The sequence below is a fragment of the Bidens hawaiensis genome, unplaced genomic scaffold (genome assembly GCF_021521415.1).
Source record: "Bidens hawaiensis isolate Kalapana, Puna unplaced genomic scaffold, B.hawaiensis_p1.1 tig00028346_1, whole genome shotgun sequence".
Taxonomy (NCBI): domain Eukaryota; kingdom Viridiplantae; phylum Streptophyta; class Magnoliopsida; order Asterales; family Asteraceae; genus Bidens; species Bidens hawaiensis.
In genome coordinates, this window is record NW_027494632.1 from 92,513 (window position 1) to 114,875 (window position 22,363).

General features: G+C 33.7%; 3 protein-coding genes and 1 pseudogene across 4 annotated transcripts; 2 read left to right on the forward strand and 2 right to left on the reverse strand.

The window, feature by feature from the left end:
* Positions 1–1,277: 1,277 nt before the first annotated feature.
* LOC143576924 (uncharacterized) lies at positions 1,278–1,778 on the reverse strand. The gene has a single exon (XM_077060900.1). It carries the CDS (start codon positions 1,776–1,778, stop codon positions 1,278–1,280), a length of 501 nt encoding a protein of 166 aa, XP_076917015.1.
* A 2,765-nt stretch (positions 1,779–4,543) lies between these two features.
* On the forward strand, positions 4,544–10,050 carry LOC143576927 (potassium channel KAT3-like; annotated as a pseudogene). The gene is made up of 11 exons (XR_013143025.1): positions 4,544–4,732; positions 4,808–5,064; positions 5,099–5,250; positions 5,694–6,010; positions 6,723–6,725; positions 6,974–7,211; positions 7,749–7,847; positions 7,952–7,984; positions 8,058–8,241; positions 8,993–9,583; positions 9,691–10,050. The product of XR_013143025.1 is annotated as a potassium channel KAT3-like (transcript).
* A 38-nt stretch (positions 10,051–10,088) lies between these two features.
* Positions 10,089–15,852, reverse strand: LOC143576928 (mannosyl-oligosaccharide 1,2-alpha-mannosidase MNS3-like). The gene is made up of 6 exons (XM_077060903.1): positions 15,696–15,852; positions 13,574–14,463; positions 12,451–12,703; positions 11,363–11,560; positions 11,136–11,284; positions 10,089–10,495 (listed from the first exon to the last, which is right to left on the reverse strand). The coding sequence occupies exons 1-6, from the start codon at positions 15,774–15,776 to the stop codon at positions 10,237–10,239; spliced, it is 1,830 nt and encodes a 609-aa protein (XP_076917018.1). The 5' UTR covers positions 15,777–15,852; the 3' UTR covers positions 10,089–10,236.
* Positions 15,853–20,675: 4,823 nt separating this feature from the next.
* Positions 20,676–21,194, forward strand: LOC143576925 (uncharacterized). The gene has a single exon (XM_077060901.1). The coding sequence runs from the start codon at positions 20,676–20,678 to the stop codon at positions 21,192–21,194; it is 519 nt and encodes a 172-aa protein (XP_076917016.1).
* Positions 21,195–22,363: the final 1,169 nt, after the last annotated feature.

Here is a 22,363-nt window from a genome sequence, read left to right on the forward strand (position 1 = left end):
CATCATAATTGATCGGGGATGGCCTAACTGATCATGCCAAATAATAAAATTTTCCCAGTCCATAAACTTCTGGTTTATGACCATATTTGATTCGATTATATTAATTTTAGTATAGTACAAACCGGAGGCAAGTGCGGTTAACTTTTCTAATACATGTTTTTCACCCGAAATCGTACTTGTGATTTGAAAATACTCATCATGTCCCTCACATGTTGTCTCAAGATGATATTCATTTAGACGAATATCTTTAAAACTTATTAAATTTCTTTGAGACAATGGGGCAAACAATGCATTATTAAATTTGAAACGTGTTCCACCCGGAAATACAACATTTGCTTCTCCAAAGCCTTCAACTAATTTTGAACTACCCAATATAGTACCAACGTTTGCCTCTTTTATAATTAAATTGGAGAAAAAATTTCTTTTCTTGAAAATTGTATGCGTGGTTGCATTATCGATTAGACATATGTCTTCATCATTAATATGACGTTTTAACTGCTCCATACACTTCAAAACAAAAAAAATCACATAAATAAAATGGCTTACGCGTTTCAAACACAAGTAGTCCAAAATATACCATATGCTTAAAATGAAAATATTATTTCAAAATAAATGTCCAGACATAACATAAAGAAAACCAAAAAACATCTAGACATAACATAAAGGAAAACATTTATTAAAGTCCAATCATTCATATGTAATGGAAATTTGAAGCATCCAACTTGGGTGTATCATCCATGATATCACCGGAATTCATATCGATTGGATCAATAATGAAATCATCCACATCAAAAGCAGTTGTATTAGTATACTCATTGTGATCATTGGGGATATCAATGGTGCCATATGTAAAGTTTGTTTATGTTCATTTTCCTTTATTTTTGACTGATTGTTGGTAGAGTGTCACCAAATGTTTTGGTGTACGACAAGTACGTGCCCAATGGTTATTACTTCCACATCGGTGACATGCATTTGATGTGGTTACATTTGTCTTTTTATCACTTTCATACTTGGGCTTCTTTTCATTTTCTTGCCCTTTATGATAGGATCTTGTGTTCTTAAATTGAACACCATGATAACTTCCCCGATTATATCCACGTCCACGATCACGACCATGACCACAGCCACGATGGTAACCACGACCACGACTTCCACTTTGGTCGTTATATGTTGCCACATTTGCTTCAGGGAATGGGGTTGTGCCAACCGGTCAGGTCTCATGATTTTTCATCAAGAGCTCATTGTTTTGTTCGGCCACAAGTAAATATGAAATAAGGTCACAATATTTTGTAAAAACCCCTTTCACGATATTGCTGCTGCAATATCACATTCGATGCGTGAAATGTGGATAATGTTTTTTCCATCATATCCTCATCAGTAATATTTTGCCCTCGTAAAATCAATTGTGAGGTTATTCTAAACATAGCCGAGATATACTCGCTTATTGATTTAAAATCTTGTAACCTTAAGTTGACCCAATCATAACGAGCTCTTGGTAATATTACTGTTTTTTGGTGATCATATCTTTCTGTTAATTTGGTCCACAAGTCAAGTGGACCCTTAACCGTTAAGTACTCGGTTTTTAAGTCGGCGTGGATATGATGGCGAAGGAAAATCATCGCCTTTGCCTTATCTTGGGTGGATGTTGTATTACCTTCTTTAATTGTGTCACCAAGATTGTTGGCATTTAAATGTATTTTCACATCCAACACCAATGCCAAATAGGTCTTTCCGGTAATATCCAAAGCTAAAAATTCAAGCTTTGCTAGGCTTGACATATTGAACTATTATATCAAAACACATGAATTAATATGTCACTCAAGTTATATTCACATCAATGTTGAAACAACATTGGTTACAGTTTTGATTATTATGAAAGAAACATAGCAATATGATGACAATATATACAACCGATCACCATAATAAGGTGTGGATGATTTCATTATATAACATATTATATGGAAACAATAAAATCTCTAACACATCTCAAGATATGCATACTCACCGTATGATAATGTGGATTAAACTTTCAAGAGTCGTGCTGATAACATATTATAAACCTATTAGCAAAATAGAGAAGATTGGAGAATGAGTTCTTATTGATATTTTAATATGGAGTATGAGCTCTCTATTTATAGGCTCATTACATTGATTACACAATAAACACATAGATAAGTTAAGTACATGGAGAGTCACAATATAATGGTGGAGAGTCACCATAAATACATAATTCATAATAAGTATAATTTAATGTGATTTCGATTAATTATTTTAAAATTTTAACAAAAATGTCATAAAATGTCAAAATTTGAGGTTAACTGTGTAAATATATAATTTTCGGCTGAAATTGTCATTTAAATAAATTTATAATTCTCCGACCCAGTAGTCAACTAAGCTGAGTTCTATTCTATATACAAATGATTAGAAACAAACAAGAGTTGTTTGGTCATAAATTCATTTTTTGATAAATTTTATGAAAAATACTATGCTTATTGAAATTTTAGTTAATCTGTAGATAATTAATCAACTTTGGCTAGGACCATATAGTCGCAATACATAAGACTTTTTAAAAGTTAGTATACACTTATATAATCTATTTAAGGATAAATGTACTTAACTTACCCAAATTATTCAATTTGTAAGCAAATATACATCGAGTGACATTAAATATTGCTATGTAATTATGTGCTAATTTTAGACTTTATGTGTTAAAAATGTAGTTTAGTATATTCTCAAATGGCAGAAACTTACATTCGTAAGGTTATGTTGAAGGTGTTCGATTCTCAAATTGCGGTTCCCACAACTAAATTGGGAGCATACGAATTTCGGATTTCGAGAACTTGATTAGTGAGAATTTAGTTGGTCGAATTAAGTTTGGTTTGACACATTTTGACTTGGTATATTTTACTTTTTAGTGTTATAATTATCACACTCATACACCATTGACTTCCTAATCTTAAAGTTCTCCTACACTTAGATTGATGTTTTTTTGTGAATTTGAATCATATGATGTCTCAAATATATGTAAAATAATTGGTTAATGAATATTTAGGATGAATTATGTTGTAAATTCTGAATTTAATTCATGGCTAGACCCTATATGTATTCATTTAACTTTGCTAATATTAAGTGATATGTATTTTTCAGGTAACACGTCGAATTGGAATGTGAAGGAGTGAGCCACGAGAATTGTTTGTGTGAGACTATAGATTAGTTAAAAAAACAAGTTTGAATTAAGACATTGATCAAACAGAAAAAAACCATTTGAAACCAAACCAAAACATATTTAGTTTTCGCTTTTTGGTTCGGTTACTTGTTATTCATTTTTCAGTCAGGCTTTAAGAAATTTAATTTAATTGTACCAAAAATCATATTAATATATTGAGCTATGAATTTTCCCATTTATTCATCTTATTAAACATTTGACCCTTACAAAACGAGAAAACCGAACCGAGGAACCTTAATAGATGAACACTCCTAGATAAAATCTTGTTAAAATTCCTTTTTTTTCTTTTGAAATCGTTACTAAACTGAAATCAAATTTGGTATTCAGTTCAAGTGAAAAGCTAATAATGAACCAAACTGATGAACACCCCTAGTTTGACCGGTTTCTACTTCAACTACACTATCAATAATAGTTTTGAAGGATGAAACTAAAAACGACTACGTTTGATTCCCATTAATTTGATTCACTAGGCTTGAAGTTGATAGGCACAAAATTTAGAAGAGGGTGTAGCCAAAACCAATTCACATTCTTCTTTTGTGTTTTATTCTAAGTTGGATGCATCCATTGCTTCCTTTTCTTTCCAAACCAAATTTATATTCCAAACACCCCAATTTCCTAATTCTACAAGAACCTTGTAATAATTTCTTTTTCAAATAAGACACAAAATCCCTTTTTTAAAAAATTTGAAATTTTTCAAAGAATTCGGGTATCTAAGCTCGTAAAGTTGCATGTTAGTGTATTCATACAGCAGGATTTCCAAGCGAATTGGTAACCACATTCTCATGGTGTCTATCAAACACACCTTAGACCGCACAAAATATAACATTAGTCAATACCAAATGTTAGGATGCTTCGATCATAGACGGTAAAGAAATCGTCATAGGAGTCCATCAAGTAAAGTGACGACGTGGTGTAAAGCATAAACATTGAAAACTATTACTTTTTAGAATGTTGAGATGAGAGGGATTAGCCATGAGACAACATGCCACCTGAAGGTTACGGGTTCGGCCTGTGGAAATAGTCTGTTACGTAAATGTATGATAAGAACGCATGCATCAGACTCAAGCTAGCGCGACCTTCTTGTATGGTTAATATCTAGAATTTGACATGAAATCGCCCCACACCACACCAATTCTAGGACCATTTATTCAACTGCATCATGTCCACCACTTCAATTAATAACCATCATCTTCTCTTTTTCCACCAATAAAAAAGGCCAAAACCCATGAAAATCTTGTGATCATTTCAGCAGCCACCACTTTTGTAGTAGTATATAAACACCTTCACCAATAACCAACTTTTAACCCTTAACTCTCTAATTAGTTGCTACAAAATGTCGTTTTCCAACAACTTGTTAAGATGTATATGTATCGAGGATTGTCAAACGGGAAAGTCTACACACAGTGGCTTCTTCTCGAGTGATCTACTCCCGTCTCTAGGAGCCAATTATAACCGTTCGGTTGCTCTAAGAAAATACACAATCAACCCGTTTGATAGACGCTATAGGTGAGCATACGATAAATCGGTTATAGTAAAGGACACCTTTTTTTTCCACTTTCTAACCTTTATTTTCTTCTTAAGGGCATGGGAGATGTTTCTGATCATATTAGTCATTTACTCGGCATGGATTTCACCATTTGATTTAGCCTTTCTTGATAAAAAAGAAGGCGCCTTACGAATCTTCGACAACATTGTCAATGGCTTCTTTGCCATTGATATTATTCTAACTTTCTTTGTTGCGTATCTAGATAGCCGGACGTATGCTCTTGTTGATGATCACAAGAAAATAGCAGTGAGGTCATTATATTCGCATTTTTTTTCTAAAATTCAATGCATATGTTACTAACAACAAAAATGTAGCATGGTGAACAGGTACTTGTGAACAGGTACTTGTCAACAAAAATTTTGCATTAGTAAAGTATACCTAAAAAAACAAGTGACAAAATCTCTACATGGTTCGATTCAGGCTTGAAAAGGACATCAGGTTTAACTATTTCTGGGTGAGATGCACCAAGCTGATATCGGTAAGCAACCTAATCTTTTTTTACCAAACGAACATAAACGCTTACATAAATTTTTTACCAAACAAGCATAAACGGAGTATGTTCATGCTCATTCGTTTAACTTTAACCGAACAAACAATCGAACACGAACATGATTTTCTTGCTTGTTTTCGTTCATTAAGAACATGAAAATGTTTGTGGTTGTTTGTGTTCGTTCATAAATAGTATTAACGAATTTTTCACAAACGTAAACAAATTAACACAACTAAGCATAGATAAATAACTTTTTTCGTTCATTATTCATTTGTTTTAAAAATAAATGAATTTCTCACCGAACAGTTCACGAACTATTCATTGAACATTAGTTCATTTACAGACCTAAAAACTAATTATCTAAATGAACGTTTTTAATCTGTGGATAAGTAAATTTTAATTATATTTAGGCTATCTATATTTAAACATAGGTGACCCTCTTTTCGATACACTGTGCGGGATGCTTTCACTACTTAATAGCCGATAGATATCCAGACCCAAATAAAACATGGATAGGTGCAGTTTATCCGAATTTCAAAGCCGAAAGCATCTGGGATAGGTATGTAACAGCATTGTATTGGTCAATTGTGACTTTAACAACTACCGGTTATGGGGATCTCCATGCTGAGAATACACAAGAGATGGTGTTTAGTATCTGCTATATGTTATTCAACTTGGGATTAACAGCTTACCTCATTGGGAACATGACAAATCTTGTTGTTCACTGGACCGGAAAACAAGAGACTTTGTAAGTCGTTTGTGCTTTTTGATCTTTCAGTCTTATGTTCAAGATGTTAAAACGTTATTTTTAACGTTTAAGTTATTTTTAACAACGTTTAGGCATAAGTAATTCATATATGTTAATCAAAAGGTAACTAGGTGAGTAAAGTGTAAACGCGTCAAACTTCTCGTTAACTACTCGAGATCAATAAGCTTGTTTAATAAATGAGCCCAAGTCCAAGCTTCAAATATCAAGCTCGAGCTGCATCACGAGCCTAAAGGAGCCTACTATTTATATTAACTTTTTATGATAAAATCGGTTTGGTTCGTCACAGTAATGGTACAGTACTGGTACACACTACACAGTATAGTTTACGATACTTAAAAAATGTTTTGTTTCGAATACAACTCCGTTTTAATAGAATCTATATTGGAACGTTGAGAAAAAAAATAATCACAGCCGCGTATTTAATTTTTTTTAAGTTAAAGAACACAATTTATTAGAGAAAAAAAATTACTAAAAAAGAAAACAATTATTTAGTTTTATATTATTTTAATATTCAAGATCACTGTTCCATTAATAGTGTGTTTCCCTCACAATCCAAGTTTGGTTTTTATTATATAGATAACTAATAAATGTTATATTATAAATGTAAAAAGTAATTAATAATAACAATAATAAACGAGCCGAGCTCGAGCTTTAGAAAAAAAGCTCGAAACGAGCCAAGCTTGAGCTCTAGTAAGTTAAACGAGTCGAGCTTGAGACTAGTCGAGTTCAGGCTCGACCCATTTACACCCCTACCCTTAGCAAAGAAAAACATTATATACTTTCTTTTACCATTATACAAGGATATCAACCTACTGACACGAGATATAGTCATATAACCACAAAAATATTATATTAATATCAAATGAGGCGATAGCAAACATATTAGATATCAAACTGATAATGTGTGAATTTTACTTATGAGGCAAACCTGTTGGTGCATAGGGATAAAGTAACTGCCGCTTCAGAATTTGCGAAACGGAATCATCTTCCACCACAGATTAGAGAGCAAATACTGTCTCACATCTGCCTAGATTACAAAACGCGCGGGTTAAAACAGCAAGATACCTTAAACTGTCTGCCAAAAGCCATCCGTGCCAGCATTTCCCGCCATCTTTTTTACCCCATTGTACAGAAAGCCCATTTGTTTAATGGCATTTCACATGAGTGTCTTTTTCAGCTGGTAATATTCTTTTCATTATTCAATAATAAAAATCAATGCACATTTTTCACAAATAACTAGGCCTGTAAACGATCCAAGCGTTCAGTGAACTGCTCGGCAAGAAGTTCGTTTATGTCCGTTTATTTAATAAATGAACGAACATGAACAAATTTTCTTCTTCATATCGTAAAACGAATGAACGTGAACACATGTCTAGTTCATTTATGTTCGTTCATTTACATTCATTTATGATCTTTATTTATGTGTTTAATTTCGTTCGGTTACGTCTATTTATACATTCAGTAAAATTTTATAGAACCACTACAATTTAGTCTAGTTTTATTAACTTTTTACACTCGAAAGATTGATGTTCACGTTTAATTTTAATTGGTGTTCGCTCAGTTATGTTTGGTCATCTATGTTCATGAACCGTTCGTTTATACTGTTAACAAATGAACACGAACACACTCATTTTCTTATCGAACAAACACGAAAATCCGTTCAGTTCGTTTACAAACCTATGGTTAATAATGTAGTGTTTTACTATATTATGAACAGGTTTCTGAAATGGAAGCAGAGTATTTTCCACCAAAGGAAGTCGTCATTCTACAAAATGAGATTCCAACTAATTTGTACATACTCGTTACCGGAGCAGTAGTAAGTTAACATAATTACCTAAATACATAATGCATAGTATCTCAAACTATTAACTTAAGGTATGTGAAATATATATGGGTTGGTAATTTATTTTCCAATGGCAGGATATAATTGCACAAAAAGACGGGCAAGATCAGGTACTGTATTCCTATTGGAATGGTCGGTTCAGAAACAAGAAAACCACCTTAATTCTGAAACGTTAACTTGCAGATCATAGGAAAGGTTGTGTCGGGAGAAATATTTGGAGACAGGAGTTTTAAACAACACACCTCAGCCATTCACATATCAAACAAATGAGATTTCTCAGATACTAAGGATGGAAGGTTCTGCGCTACTACGGATTATTCACACAAATACACAAGACTGTTTTATTATCTTGAACAATTTTTACAAGGTATTAAATATGATAACAGAAACAGTGTTATTAAAATAATAATCTAAGTCCTTGAATAAAACGATTTAGGATGTTGTATGTAAAGTTAGGTGTGTGCATAGATCGGTTTTGGACATAAACCAAACCTGATTTTTAGGTTTTTGAAAACCGCTCGGTTTCAGATTTCGGTTTTCACAATGGGTTCGGTTTAGTTTCTATTTTTCGGTTTTATCATTTGGGCTTGAAAACTTTGGGCCGAAAAATTAATGACACAAATTATAATGAAATTTGGGCCTTGATCTTTGGATCTAAATATTTTGCTAAATAATGATTAATTGATTATTAAACATTTGGACCAAAAACTTTCGGGCTACATCATTTATTAAATTCTTACAAATTACTTAAAATCGGTGTTTTTGGATCTGCAAGGTTCCAACTGATTTGGTTCCGTGTTTTCGGTTTTTGGTTGATAATAACACCGAAACCGAACCAAAAAATAATTGAACAAACATTAAACCTAATCGTCGGTTTTTATTGGGTTTTTATTATTTTAGTTCGAGTACATCAGTTATTCCGGTCACGGTTCAGCTATTTAGGTTTTGGGCAACTTTCAGCTCCTTCAGCCCATTTAACAATTTCCCTTTTTAGCTAAACTTGTTTACTTGACCCATTTCAAACGGGTCACAATTGTCACGTCTAATTTGAAGTCATATATCTTTAGTTTATTATGAACCTAAGAAATATGTACACCTTTGTGCTTATCTATGTGCAGAAAATGAAAGGACTATCCATGGAGAATTCTTCTACTGATTTACATAAATATCAGGATGAAAATCAGGTCACATGGGAATCAAGTGATGTAGAGTATTTAAATACAAGTGATATAAACAAGAAAGAACAGATAAACCATCATATATCAAATAAGAATGAAATTAAAGTCAACATACCAGCAGAGGAAGGTCAAACGGCGCTTCATGTTGCTGTAAACCAAGGCCATTTAGAAATGGTAAGACTTCTTTTAGAAGGAGGAGCAAATGTAAACAAGCCTGATGTACGAGGGTGCACACCAAAATCTCTAGCTAAACAGCAAGAAAACAAAAGCATATATGACTTTCTATTAAGTCAAGAAAACAAGAAAAACGAACACAAACAGAATCCATCGAGCATGACGGTAGGTACTTACCAAAAACAAACAAGGACCCATGTTGCTCCACTTCATGCACCGAGCCTGCTGACGCGAAAGTTGAAAAACAGATGAAAAGGGTTACCATTCATGCAAACTTCCAGGAAAAAATGTCAGAAAAGAAGCTTCCAAAGCTCATAATCCTACCAGATTCATTAGAAGAATTGTTGATCATTGCAGGTAAGCTTTATATAATCAATCATAAACACGTTTGAGTGACAGTAAACATGCAACAAAAACATAATGTGTGATACCTCTTCATTACCTTGGGTATTGTGCAACTGCAGGTCAAAAGTTTGGGGGCCAAAATTTTGCAAAAGTTGTGAACTCTGAGGGTGCAGAAGTAGATGATCTGAGTGTTATCAACGATGAGGACCACTTGTTTTTCCTTCCAAATGATCATCAATGTAGGGATTGAATGTCACCTATTGAGCATTAGAAGCAGTATAATATAAATTAAGAGAAATTAGAGCGGGTAGCTTCACGTCTTCAACAGGTTTCTATAACTCTATTAAATCAAAATCAAACAAAAGTGACTAAATGATGGGATCTTGACAGTAAGTATAACCGACTCAATAATCTTAACTCATTGCCTTCGAAAACAGTTATAACAATATATGTTCTATCTACTCTTTCACTCGGTAAAAATATCACAGATAAACATATGTAATGATAATACACATTTGAAGGTTAAAAATGTATCAAAGGGTTCTTTAGGTTCACAATTGATCAAATGTTTGTGTAGTTGAGTATCAATATGGTCAAATCCTTCACTGTATCATGATGTGCTCACTTAAATTCTCTTGACTATCCTTTGTATAATATAGATGATTTCATTCCTTTTGGTCTTTTGTAATAATAGGAATGGGATGAGCTTCGGTGTTAAACACAAACTCTGTTAACGGGATAACGTTACTGTCACTAAATAATAAATATAAATACTTAAGCGTTTCACCCAAGAAAAACGTTTCCATTTTGTCTCTTCGTCTAGGTGGAATCACGGTGACATCATCAAGAGAACTGTAGCCACCAGAGTCAACCTTTGTGTACTTCTCAAACGCCTCAAAGATTGACCAACCCCATTCACGATATCTGTAATAATAAATTCCCAAAAAAATATATTAATAAATACTGGAATGACCAGGTATTCAAATTACGATGAATGGACTGTATACGAACCGAACGTTCAGTGAACCATTTATTGGGAAGTCTGCTTATGTTCGAACAAACACAAACAAAAATTTTTGTTCACTTAGATAACCGAATGAAAATGAAAAGCACGTCTCATTCGTTCATTTTGTTCGTTTATGCTCGTTTGGTAATGCTCGTTCGTTTATGCTCATTTATGCTTGTTAGTTTATGTTTGTTTCATTTTGTTCGTTTTTATATTCATTAAAACTTTTAGGTGCATCATATTTTAGTCTAATACTATTAATTTTAAGTCCCAACAATAAGATGTTTTCAGTTATGTTTGTTCGTTTACGTTCATGAACTTCTCGTTTATATACAGTTAATGAACGAACATAAACAAGTTAAATTTTTTAACGAACGAACACGAACAAGAAAACTCCATACGTTTATTTTTTTCATGTTCTATTGTTTGTTCAGTTTAGGTTAAACAAGCAAACATGAGCATGAACATGCACCGTTCGTGTTGGTTCGGTTCGTTTACAGGCCTAATGGTAACGTATATTATAAATTTATAATCCCCAGTAAAGATGTTAAAACGTACTTTGAATCTTTGGTTATACGGTATAGAATAAACAATGATTCTACGGTTTCAGGACGCAAAAGGTTGTGTCGATCTGGGTGTTTAATAACAATATCATGTACATACTCAGAAGTCTTGTTTCCTCCATCAAGACCGTTCTCGGAATAGCCCTGGTTAAAGTAGATGCCGAAACATAATATTTAGAAGAATAAACTATTTGGAAAAAAAGGACAATTAAAACAACAAACCTCTGAATTGAAATAAGCAATCTCGGGAGCCAACCCAGTGGATGTGACAGCATACATCTCAAAGCAAGTTTTAGCAAGTTCTTCGGCTAGTTTAAGGTTTTCAAGGTCTTCAAAAGTCAACAAATTATTTTCCATAGCCTTTGTCTTGGTCAAACCCTTGGTGGCTCCAAGTGCAAGAGTGCCGGGTAAGAAGCAGACCTATATATGTGAGATTATTAAATTATTGTACACATGCATAAGCTTGTAAGCAAACTGAATGAACACGAATGGAGCATGTTCATGTTCGTGTGTTTAACTTTAGCCAAGCAAATGATAGAACACAAACAGTTAGACGAACATGGATTTCTGGTCCATGTTTGTTCGTTAAGAATATGAACATGTTCGTGTTCGTTTATGTTCGTTCGTTAACAATATAAACGAACGGTTCACGAACGTAAACGAACATAACTGAACATAGATGAACGTAACTAAGCTAAAACCTAAGAATTAAGAGTAACATGAAGAACAATGTGTGGGATCTAAAAAGTTATTAAAAACGAGACTAAGTTGTAATGAGCCAACAAATTTTAAATGAATGTATAAACGAACAAACATAAATAAGCGTAACCAAAAGAGCATAAACGAATTTAAATTAACATAAACAAACAAACAAGACATGCTTTCATGTTTGTTTGTTTAACTAAATGAAAAAAAAAATTGTTCATGTTCGTTCGTTTGTAAATAAATTAAATGAACACAAACGAACGAACATAACTGAACTAAGATAAACCAACATAACAGAGGGAACACCGACTAAAAGTAAAGTAGTAAACATGAACATCAATCTGTTCTAAAAATAATAAAAGAATGTACACTAACGAACTTAAAACAATGTATACTAATGAGCATGCACAAGCGTTAATGAACGAATGAGACATGTGTTCATGTTCATTCATTTAACTAAATGAACAAAAGTTTTTGTTCATGTTCATTCGTTTATTCATACATAAACAAACTTCCAGCCGAACAGTTCACTGAGCGTTCGGTATCTTTACAGATGTAATGGTATAATGTGACAAGTAACAACCAGAAGACAATATACAACTCACCAGATGATCCATTTTTGGGCTAAATCCACCATCAAGCCCATCAGGCAACTCGCCAACAAAAACGAGCCCATTGGGCTTTGACTTTTTAACAAGAAGATGCTTGATGCCTTTAACGGCTTCAACATACATGTCATGTAAATATGTCCAATTACTTTGTCTTTGTTGAAGCCACACTTTGATAAGGTATTCATAATAACTGTCACCTCGAGAACCTAATCTTATATTGCTTCCAGAAAATTCACCAGATGATGGGCTGGCAGTTAATAAAAGTCAATATTTTCAGTCAAGGTGTAGCAAAGAAAAGCGCTTGTGGTTGAGCTCAGCTTGTTTAATTTATGAGAGTCAATTTCAGCTCGTTTCCAACTTAATTTTTAAAGATCGGCTCAGCTCGCTTATATTTATTAATTAATTTATATTTTTAGAACTATTTGCATACATATTTTCATTGTAACTTTTGAAACAAATCATAATATATATTATTTTTATCAGAATTTCTTACAATAATAGTTATTATAAACAAATTTATTTAATGTATTAGATATAAAATAACAAATAATAAACTCGTTTGGGCTCGCAAGCAAGCTCGAGCTCGATAAGTGAAGCTTGGGCTCAGGCTCATTAATTAAACGAGCCAATCTCAAGTAGCTCACGAGCGGCTTGGCTCGTTTACACCCCTAGATGTAACTAAACCAAATAACCAAACCCAGTCAAAAACCTACTTTTGGTTTTATGTTTTTTTTCAAATCGAATTTTAGCTTCAACTTTGGTTTGCATTAACCAAACCAAACCGAAAAAACCGATCTAAAGTACCTTGTAAAAAAAAGAATATTAATAAAAGGTGCAATCCAAAAAATTAGATCCAGAATGTGTAATAATCAATAATAATTAAAAAACATAAAAGAAACTTAGGCCCAAAGTTTCACACCCAAATTCATAATTTTGGGCATTTTTCAGCCCAAAATTATTGAGCCCAACCGAAAAACCGAAACCAAACTCATTGTGAAAATAAAAAACTGAACGGTTTTCAAAAACCAAAATTTCGGTTTTTGGTTCGGTTTAAGCCCCAAATCGAACCCTATTGTGCAGTTAAGTTACTACATGAAATTGTTCATAAAGTTCATACCTAATGTAGATGGGAACAAGTCCTTCAGATTTTGGAAGATTCTTCACATGTTCTAGAACCTTCATTGCTTCAAACCCGTACTTCGGATCACCCGTAAGAAAACTAAGATAATTAAACTCGAGTTGCAAGGTGGTAGCTTCCGATGTGCTACTGAGTCCATCGGGAGCTGCATGTGCGGTCCGATCATGCAAAATCACATCACTAAACGGAATCGCAGTCGGACTAGACGTAAAGCCCGCTAAAAGCCTATCCGCCAAGTTTTTAGCAGTTTCTAAATAAACAGACGGTTTTGGTCCCACTTTTGTATAATTCGAACTACTCAAATGATAAGAACTCAAAAGACCACCGACAACACGAATCGTGGTTTCAAACAGATTAACTTGACCTTTACTAGATATTCGTTCCGGAAGATGGTTTTCGATCCACGAACCAGCTTCGGTAACAATATCATCGAGTTTCATTACCATGGCGGTATCTAAAGCATCTACAACAGTAGCCCCGAGACCACCTAAACCGTCAACGCCTCGTTTGCTTATTGGCATAAGTTCATCATAACCCATTGCATAGCTTTTGTAACCGGACCATGCATGTATAAACGCATTTTTAACACTTTCTTGTCTAGCTGTCGATTCAGATCCCATATTTGTTTTATTGATATTATTTACTTCATCTGGCGATAATCTAGGTGGCAGCTGAGGTGGCTTTCTCCAAAACCTTCTAACTCCAATGCCACCATTAGATACATGATTAGTTATAGAATGTATAGGAGTTGTGTGATTGAGCATAATATATGTTAACCCACAGATCATCAATAAAGCTAGAAACTTTCCTGTACTACAAGACATACATTCGCGCTTCACTTTTTTAGTGAAAAAAGTCTGTGAAATAACCTGCATAAATATAATATTACCATTAATAATTGAATACTTATTGATCTCGATATCATCAGAAAACTTTCTGTAACTAATATCATCATATTTAGCTTTACACATCACTTAATGCTTAATTTCTGCTACATGTTTACACGTATCAATGTATTATCCAACTGTTGCAGAAAAGTAAAAGCAAATCTACAATTCAATTTGGATTGATCCTTGATCTCATCATTAAATATTACATAACATGTGATTGCCCCGCGCTTGAAGCTCTCGCCTCGATTTTCAGGACCTAAATGCTTCGGAGCCTCTCACGCTTTAATATATCAAGGATTGATCATTCATGATAATAATAGTTATCAAACGTGCTAGGCGCAAGACGCAGAAAAAGTGAGGGCGCAAGACGCAGAAAAAGTGAGGGCCCAAGAAAAAAAAAAAGCACTTAAATAAAAAAAATTAAAATATATTATGTATTAGTAAAATAATACTATTCTTTGTATAAAATAGACAAAAGCTATTATACAGCATTTAATATCATCTAATTAGTACCAAAAGTTCTAAAAGAGTCAATATTCAAATGTAATTCCAAAACTTGAATAACAAAATGTTCAAAAAGTAATAAATAGTAAAAGTTCAAATGATCATTGTTCTTGATCCGTCATCAATACCAAAAGAGGTGTCGTCAACTTCAAGAAGCGAGGGCCTAGGAAATAGAAGCGCATATATTGGTCCTAGGCGCAAGAAGCTAGGGTAGGGCTTTTAACAACTACGTTAATAAATTAACAACAATAACAATAATAATATGGAGATACTGAATCCTACTCATGAATCCAGAATCACAGTTATCAATTCATGTAACTTACAGCTTACACACCACATACATCATACCTAATGCAATTAGAACTAAATACCAGCGCCTAAAACTAGGGGCGAGCAATAACCGAACCGAAATTAACTGATATTTTAGCTTTTATACCTCCATTTCATGCATGTATACCTCTATTTCATGTATTTATATCTCATTTCATGCATCCATTTTATGTAATTGTAAGTGGATATTTTAGCCTAGTTTGATTTTAGTTACTAACGGAAATTAACCGAACCGAGCCGGAAACCGAAAAACTAACCGAATCGGTCAATGAAACAGTAATTAAACACAAAATTACAATCAAATACTCTCAATACGTTCGGATTCAATCGAATTTGAAAATAACCGGTGAAAATGATGAGATCGAGCAGGTAGGTACCTGAAACAAGGATCGACGACGAAACTTTGCATTATCGTATCGTATATCTTTCATTGAGTACGGCAGTGTCTTGGATGACATTGAAAGAGCTAGGGTTTTGGATGATTCTAGATCTGTTATATTATCTGAAGCTCCGATTACCGGACGATTCTCACTTAATTATTATTATTATTATTATATGCTTGTGTTGTGTTCCTGCTGGTTGTACTTCAAACAGAGTTGATAGGTATAATAAGTGTTGGTTTGGTTTGGTTCGGTTCGGTTAACTATGTTCGACCTTGAAACTATTTAGTGGTATTCTCAAGACTCTGGACCTAGACTTGTTTAATGGTATTTTTAGGACCTGGAAAATGGTCAAACCCGGCATGTACTTGTTTAATGGTATTTTTAGGACCTGGAAACCAACCCTATTGTAAATAATTACGTCTGATTTGGGGCAGGTCTCTCGGGCTTTATCCGGTGTATGCTTACCCATAGTTGGCATGACCGTTAATAGTTAGAGATGTTTCGGGCTAAACAACGGGATTCGAAAGTTTCCTTTAACCATACCTGCATTGTTGTGTAGAGAAACTCTTATCACCGTCTCCAACCTTCTTCTTTCTATCATTTTTAAAAATCGAACCGGTTCAATTGGAAATAGATAGATATCGGTTTACAACTTTTGAGTCACTTTTTATTGATCGGGTTGAACCGGAAATGTGTTATGTGTTATGGAAATAGATCACTGTTTCGGGGTAAGTTTTACATCAGTCGATTCATATCATTGTTCCGATCAAAAACCTTAAAATATTAGTTTGAAATTCGGAAAAAAGTATAACGGCGTTAAATTCTTTTTACTGGGGGGCAACTTTATTAAATTTGGGACCGCTAGTGGTGATAAAATGAATAGGGATTATTATCAGCCAATACCATTTAATAGAGATTATTAAAATCCAATAAACCTAAATTAATTATGTATAGTAATAAATTTGAATATGTATATACATATAAAATATAAATATTTAAAAATTAAAAATTAAAAATAATTAAATCATAAGGTCTGGTTCGGTTGTATACGGTTGGTTGTCGTTGTAAACCGTAAACCAAACCGTTCGCTACGCTTTGAATTTTTTGAAACCAACCGACCGATAGTTAATGAAAAAACCAACCGTGAAACCAAACCGATGACCGGTTTGAACGGTTTCACAGTTTCAAACCAAACCATAAACACCCATAGTTAGATGTCAAAATAGTTACTAAAATGGAAAAATATATACTGCGCTATCATTTGGTATGTGTTATAATTTTAGAAGCAATTTAAGCAAAATGTTCTAATGCTCTATATTGATATCAGATTGCTTTATAGGGATTGAGGAATAATGTGTTTAAGGTATCTCTAGTATGATTCAGTTTTACATTATATATAACTTCTTTTTCCATTATAAAATGGACTATAATATTATGCTAAATCTTGCCTTTTACATTTCTAGCATATGGATTTTACTAAACATCATATGAGCACCCTTCTTGCGAATGGTGATATGTATTAGGCTCTGAATTATCAAAACGCTAACGCCTAATAGTTAATTTAGGCTTGGGCTTAAGAATAATATTGATTGTATTGGATATGTGTATTTTAAAAAAAAAAATTATAAGTAGTAAGCCTCTGTATCATAACAAAGTGAGTCACTACCTAGCCAAACTTCCGGTGCGTCCCTGGCGCAAAACGCGGGCTTTCTACTAGTACATATACAATGTATCTTGGTGGATTTTGTAGTATAAATGTCACATTTGTGTTCAATGAAAGATACACCCTAATATTTTAATTAGTCTACACCAATCTCGTGTTAATAATAGTTATATCATAACGCATTATCAGTGCGACCCGTTTATATCTTGATCAAGAAGTCGACCAAGCATATATTAATAAAATGCTCCCGGAAGTAGCGTGGCAAACTAGATGGAGTTCATGTATTCTCAAAAAAGTTAACATCTTTGCCTGGAGATTTTTTTTGGATAGGCTACCTACCATGATCACTCTTTCTAATAAAGGGTTAGATGTCCAGTTTACAATGTGTCTGTTTTGTTCAAGAGACATAGAATCAAATGATCATATCTTTACTTATTGTGAAGTGGCTTTTAGCGGCTTGGAAATCGATCCTCTCTTGGTTGAATCTAATTGAACCGAACAAAACTGAACTGAAAGACTTTTATACTTGGCTCGAAAACGCCATCTATCTAAGAAGAAACAACTTGTGGAATGAATTATGTTTATTACGTGGTGGGTCATTTGAAAGACTAGGAACGAAACTATATTTAAAGCTAACGACGTTAAGACGGAATTGATTTTTGATTCAGTAGTGCATTTTTTTTTCTTTGGATTGTAACCAGGAATAAAAAGGTAAAAGTAGTTTGCACCAAGTGGCTTCAAAACCCACTACTTTTCATGGTGGGAATAAACTAAGTTGAGATTATTATCAGCTATATCATTTAATTGAGATTATTAAAATTCAATTTGTTTTTTTTTTAATTATGAATCTAATTACTTTTATGAAACTAACATTTATTTATGCATACTAACATTTTATTCATGTGCTAACATATTTATTTTTGTGCACACTAATTATGTATACTAACATTTTTATTATTAACAAGAGCTTCTGAAAACAATAATGCTTTTTTATATGGTGAATTACATGAAGATGTCTATATGCAATTGCCTTACGGATATTTCTCAAAAAATGATACTCATGTGTGTAAACTTGTTAAGTCTCTATACGGCTTAAAGCAAGCACCAGGAATGTGGAATGCTAAACTTGTTTCTGCTTTGTTAAAAATGGTATTTACCCAGTCTATGTGTGACTATTCTTTGTTTGTTAATTCTGAAAAATCTATGATTGTTATTTTACTTGTTTATGTTGATGATATTGTAGTGACCGGAAACGATGTTATTGCTATTGATGAAGTTAAAACAAATGTTAAAAACGAATTTTTTGATTAAAGATTTGGGTCTACTTAAATATTTTTTGGGTATTGAAGTTGTTAAGTCAGACCAAGGAATTTGTTTGTCTCAAAGAAAATATTGTATGGAGTTGTTAGCTGAGTATGGCATGAGCGCATGCAAACCGGCTAACACTCCTATAGAACAAAATTATGTTGTCATGAACATATGTGATAAAGATAAATCTTTTTTAACAAATATTACCGGGTATCAAAAATTAATTGGGAAATTAATATATCTTTCCCATACAAGACCAGATATTTGCTATACGGTTCAGTTCTTAAGTCAATATATGTATAAACCGTCTAATGCTCATTTACAACTTGCTTTGAGATTATTAAGATACTTAAAGAAAGCTCCTGGTTTGGGAGTTTTATTCAAAAAGGGGACATATTTTAATATCTCTGGTTACTCTGATTCGGACCGGGCTAAGTGCCTAGATACTCGACGGTCTGTAACAGGTTTCTGTGTTTTCCTTGGCGAATAACTTGTGGCTTGGAGAAGCAAGAAGCAGCTGATTGTGTCCCGCTCATCCGCTGAAGCCGAGTACAGGGCTATGTGTGCATGTACTGAAGAGATTATTTGGATAAAAAATTTATTAAAAGAGTTAAAAGTCAACGTAGATATTCCTGTATCCTTACATTGTGATAATAACGCAGCTATATCAATAGCTGCAAATCCTATTTTTCATAATCGAACAAAGCATTTTGAGGTTGACTTGTTTTTCCTGCGAGAAAGAATATCATCTGGTGTGATTAAGACCGTGTCTATAAGATCTGACAAGCAATTGGCTGACATGTTTACCAAAGGACTTTTGGTAAGTAAACATTCTGTTATGTTACAAAACATGGGTTTGTTTAATATATTTGGATATAAAACTGAGGGGGGTTGTTAAAATAACATGATATTTTTCATTTTTATATTGGTTTTACACTTTTATACTTTGTCTAATATATTGTTTTTAACATGTGGATGATGAGTATATTGGTTATGGGCTTGTAATACGTCTTGGTTGCTGGTCTCTACTGGGCTGTCTTTTCTTAGTGGGCTTAGCTTGGAGAGGAAGCTTCTTGGTGTTGGTGGCCGCTTTCTCCTTTGTTATAATACGAGGTTTGTTGAAAGAAACAAGCACAATACACAAAAAAACCCTTTCTTTGATTAATGGGTTAAAAGCCTCTACCAATCCAATCTTGTTCCTATTCTCTCAATTAAGTTTGATCATTATTTTCTATAGTTTTTTTTGTTTTTTAATCTCCATGTATTGCAAAGACCAAGCAATTTTTAGTTCTATATATCTTGATTCTGTTTGAAATTAATAAGAAGACATTGGTTTATGTTTCTTGACATGGTATCAAGAGCCAATTAATTGATCTGTATTAGTTGGTTACCTGTAGAAGTCGATCTATACGTTTGTGGTGGTGTCTCCGATTGGAATCAGGCTACAAGTCTGGTGATTTATAATTCCGCTGCGTCTCTCTTGTCCTTAGTATACGCTACTTCTTTGTTGCTGCCACTACCAAGATGTAGGGTTCTTATCAAGAAACCCTATTTTTTTCTTCGCATTAAAGAAGATTAGGGCTTATTGTGTTGCTGTTATTCTCAAAGGGGGTTATATTCTGAAATTGAAGAAACAACTCAAAAGGAAGGTGTTGTTATCTTTTTCTTCTTAATCACCCTAAGTGAAGGTGATAAATATCGGTGGCTTGCTAAAATCCTGGTGAGATCGTTCCATATCTTTTTTACTTTCTGTTGGCAATAGGCCTTGATGTTCTAGGCTAGTCGTCCAGGTTATTTGTCACTTTGTGCTGTGTGGTTGCTCGTTTTTCTGTTTTCTATTCTTGTTTGATAAATGAGTAATTCTAGTAGTTCTATTGTTACTGAAATTAGTAAATTAGATGCTAGTGATCCCTTGCATCTTCACGCAAGTGATTCTAGAACCTTAACTGTGATAAACATTAAGTTGAAAGGAACAGAGAATTACATTTGTTTGGGCAAATGCTATGCTTCTTGCTTTACAAGTTAAAAATAAAATTGGTTTTATCGATAAATCTTGTAAAAGATCAACTAATAATGAGATTCTTGCTAAACAATGGGACATGTGTAATTCTGTGGTCTTTTCATGGATTCTTAATTCTGTTTCTGATGAGTTGTATTTAGGACAAGTGTTTTCTATATTTGCTTTTGATGTGTGGGAAGAATTAAAAGAAAGATATGATAAGGTAGATGGTTCAGCCATGTTTAGTTTATATCAAAAGATAAATTCTGTTAATCAAAATTGTAGTACAGTCTCAGATTATTATCATAGGCTTAATACTATGTGGAAACAGTTTGATGCTATGGTTCAATTGCCTTCTTGTAGTTGCAATGCTTTTGGAAAATTCAATGACTTTTATCATCTTATAAAACTTATGCAATTTTTGATGGGTCTTGATGATACTTATCAGTCTGTTAGAACTTCCTTGTTAACTAAAGACCCTTTACCCACCATTAATATTGCTTTCTCAATTGTGTCTAGGTAGGAATCTCATAGAAATTCTAGTGGGACATCAAAATATCAAACCCAAAATATGGGTTTCTTTTCTAAAACTAATCAATCTTATGACTCAAAAAAGAAGTTCAACATGAGGCCTAACCCTAACCTTAAGTGCACTCATTGCAATTGTAACATCCCAAAGTTTTGAATAATAATATTTTATATATTATTACCGATAATAGACAAGTACTTGAGTTGATAAAGAAATAAAATAATAGTAAAGAGGGAAAGATATATAGGCTAATTAGATATATTAATCATTGACTAAAAAGGAAAGATGTGCCTTAGGTCCATGGGCTTAAGGGAGTATAAATACCCACTAAAACCCTAATCCTTTCCATTTCCATCCATTCTACACCTTGCCTACACCTTAAAACACATACACACCTTCTACTAGTGGCGGCCGATAGAGAGAAAGTCAAGAAAGAGCAAGCAAACATTATTTGGACATAATCGTTGTTATACGAGCAAGCAAAAAAGGCCAAGATCACGTACTAGCCCTAACCGTAGCTTGAGGTGCATCATAAAGGTATGCTCTTGATCTTAAAGGTTACGTTTTTAAGAACCAATGATCATGAAACTCAAACCTAGAGTAGATCGAACTTAGACAAACCATAAAGTAGCAAACTTGATGTTAAATGGACTTAACAAACTTATGGTTGTGAACGGTTTGATTAAAGGAAACCCTAAATATAGTAAAGAACGTTTTAAGGATTAAAGGTTCGAGCTTTATGCCAGAAACGGACTAGATCTTGATGATGGAACGTAGCGAATGTAAAACGACTAAGGAGGGTTGGGTTATTGGTAGTTAAAAGAGCCATTTCGGACTGATAACCGTTAATATAGCCTAAAATGGATCTAAAGGTAGGAAGATCCGAACTGAAAGTAAAATGCATTCTCGGTGACTGGTTCTCGGTCACCAAGAGTCCTCGGTTAGTTAGAGTTTTTGATAAGCATGGGTTCTCGGCCACTGAGTTCTCGGCCACCGAGTTGTCGGTCGGATACGGGTTTTCGGTCAGGTATGAGTTTTGGTCAACATGGGTTCTCGGTCAAGCAGGGGTTCTCTGCCAAGAGTTCTCTGCTGACCCAGTTTATGTTTGGGCCTAACCCTAGTTGGGCCTAAGTGCTGTAATGGACAGATGGGCCTAACCTAAC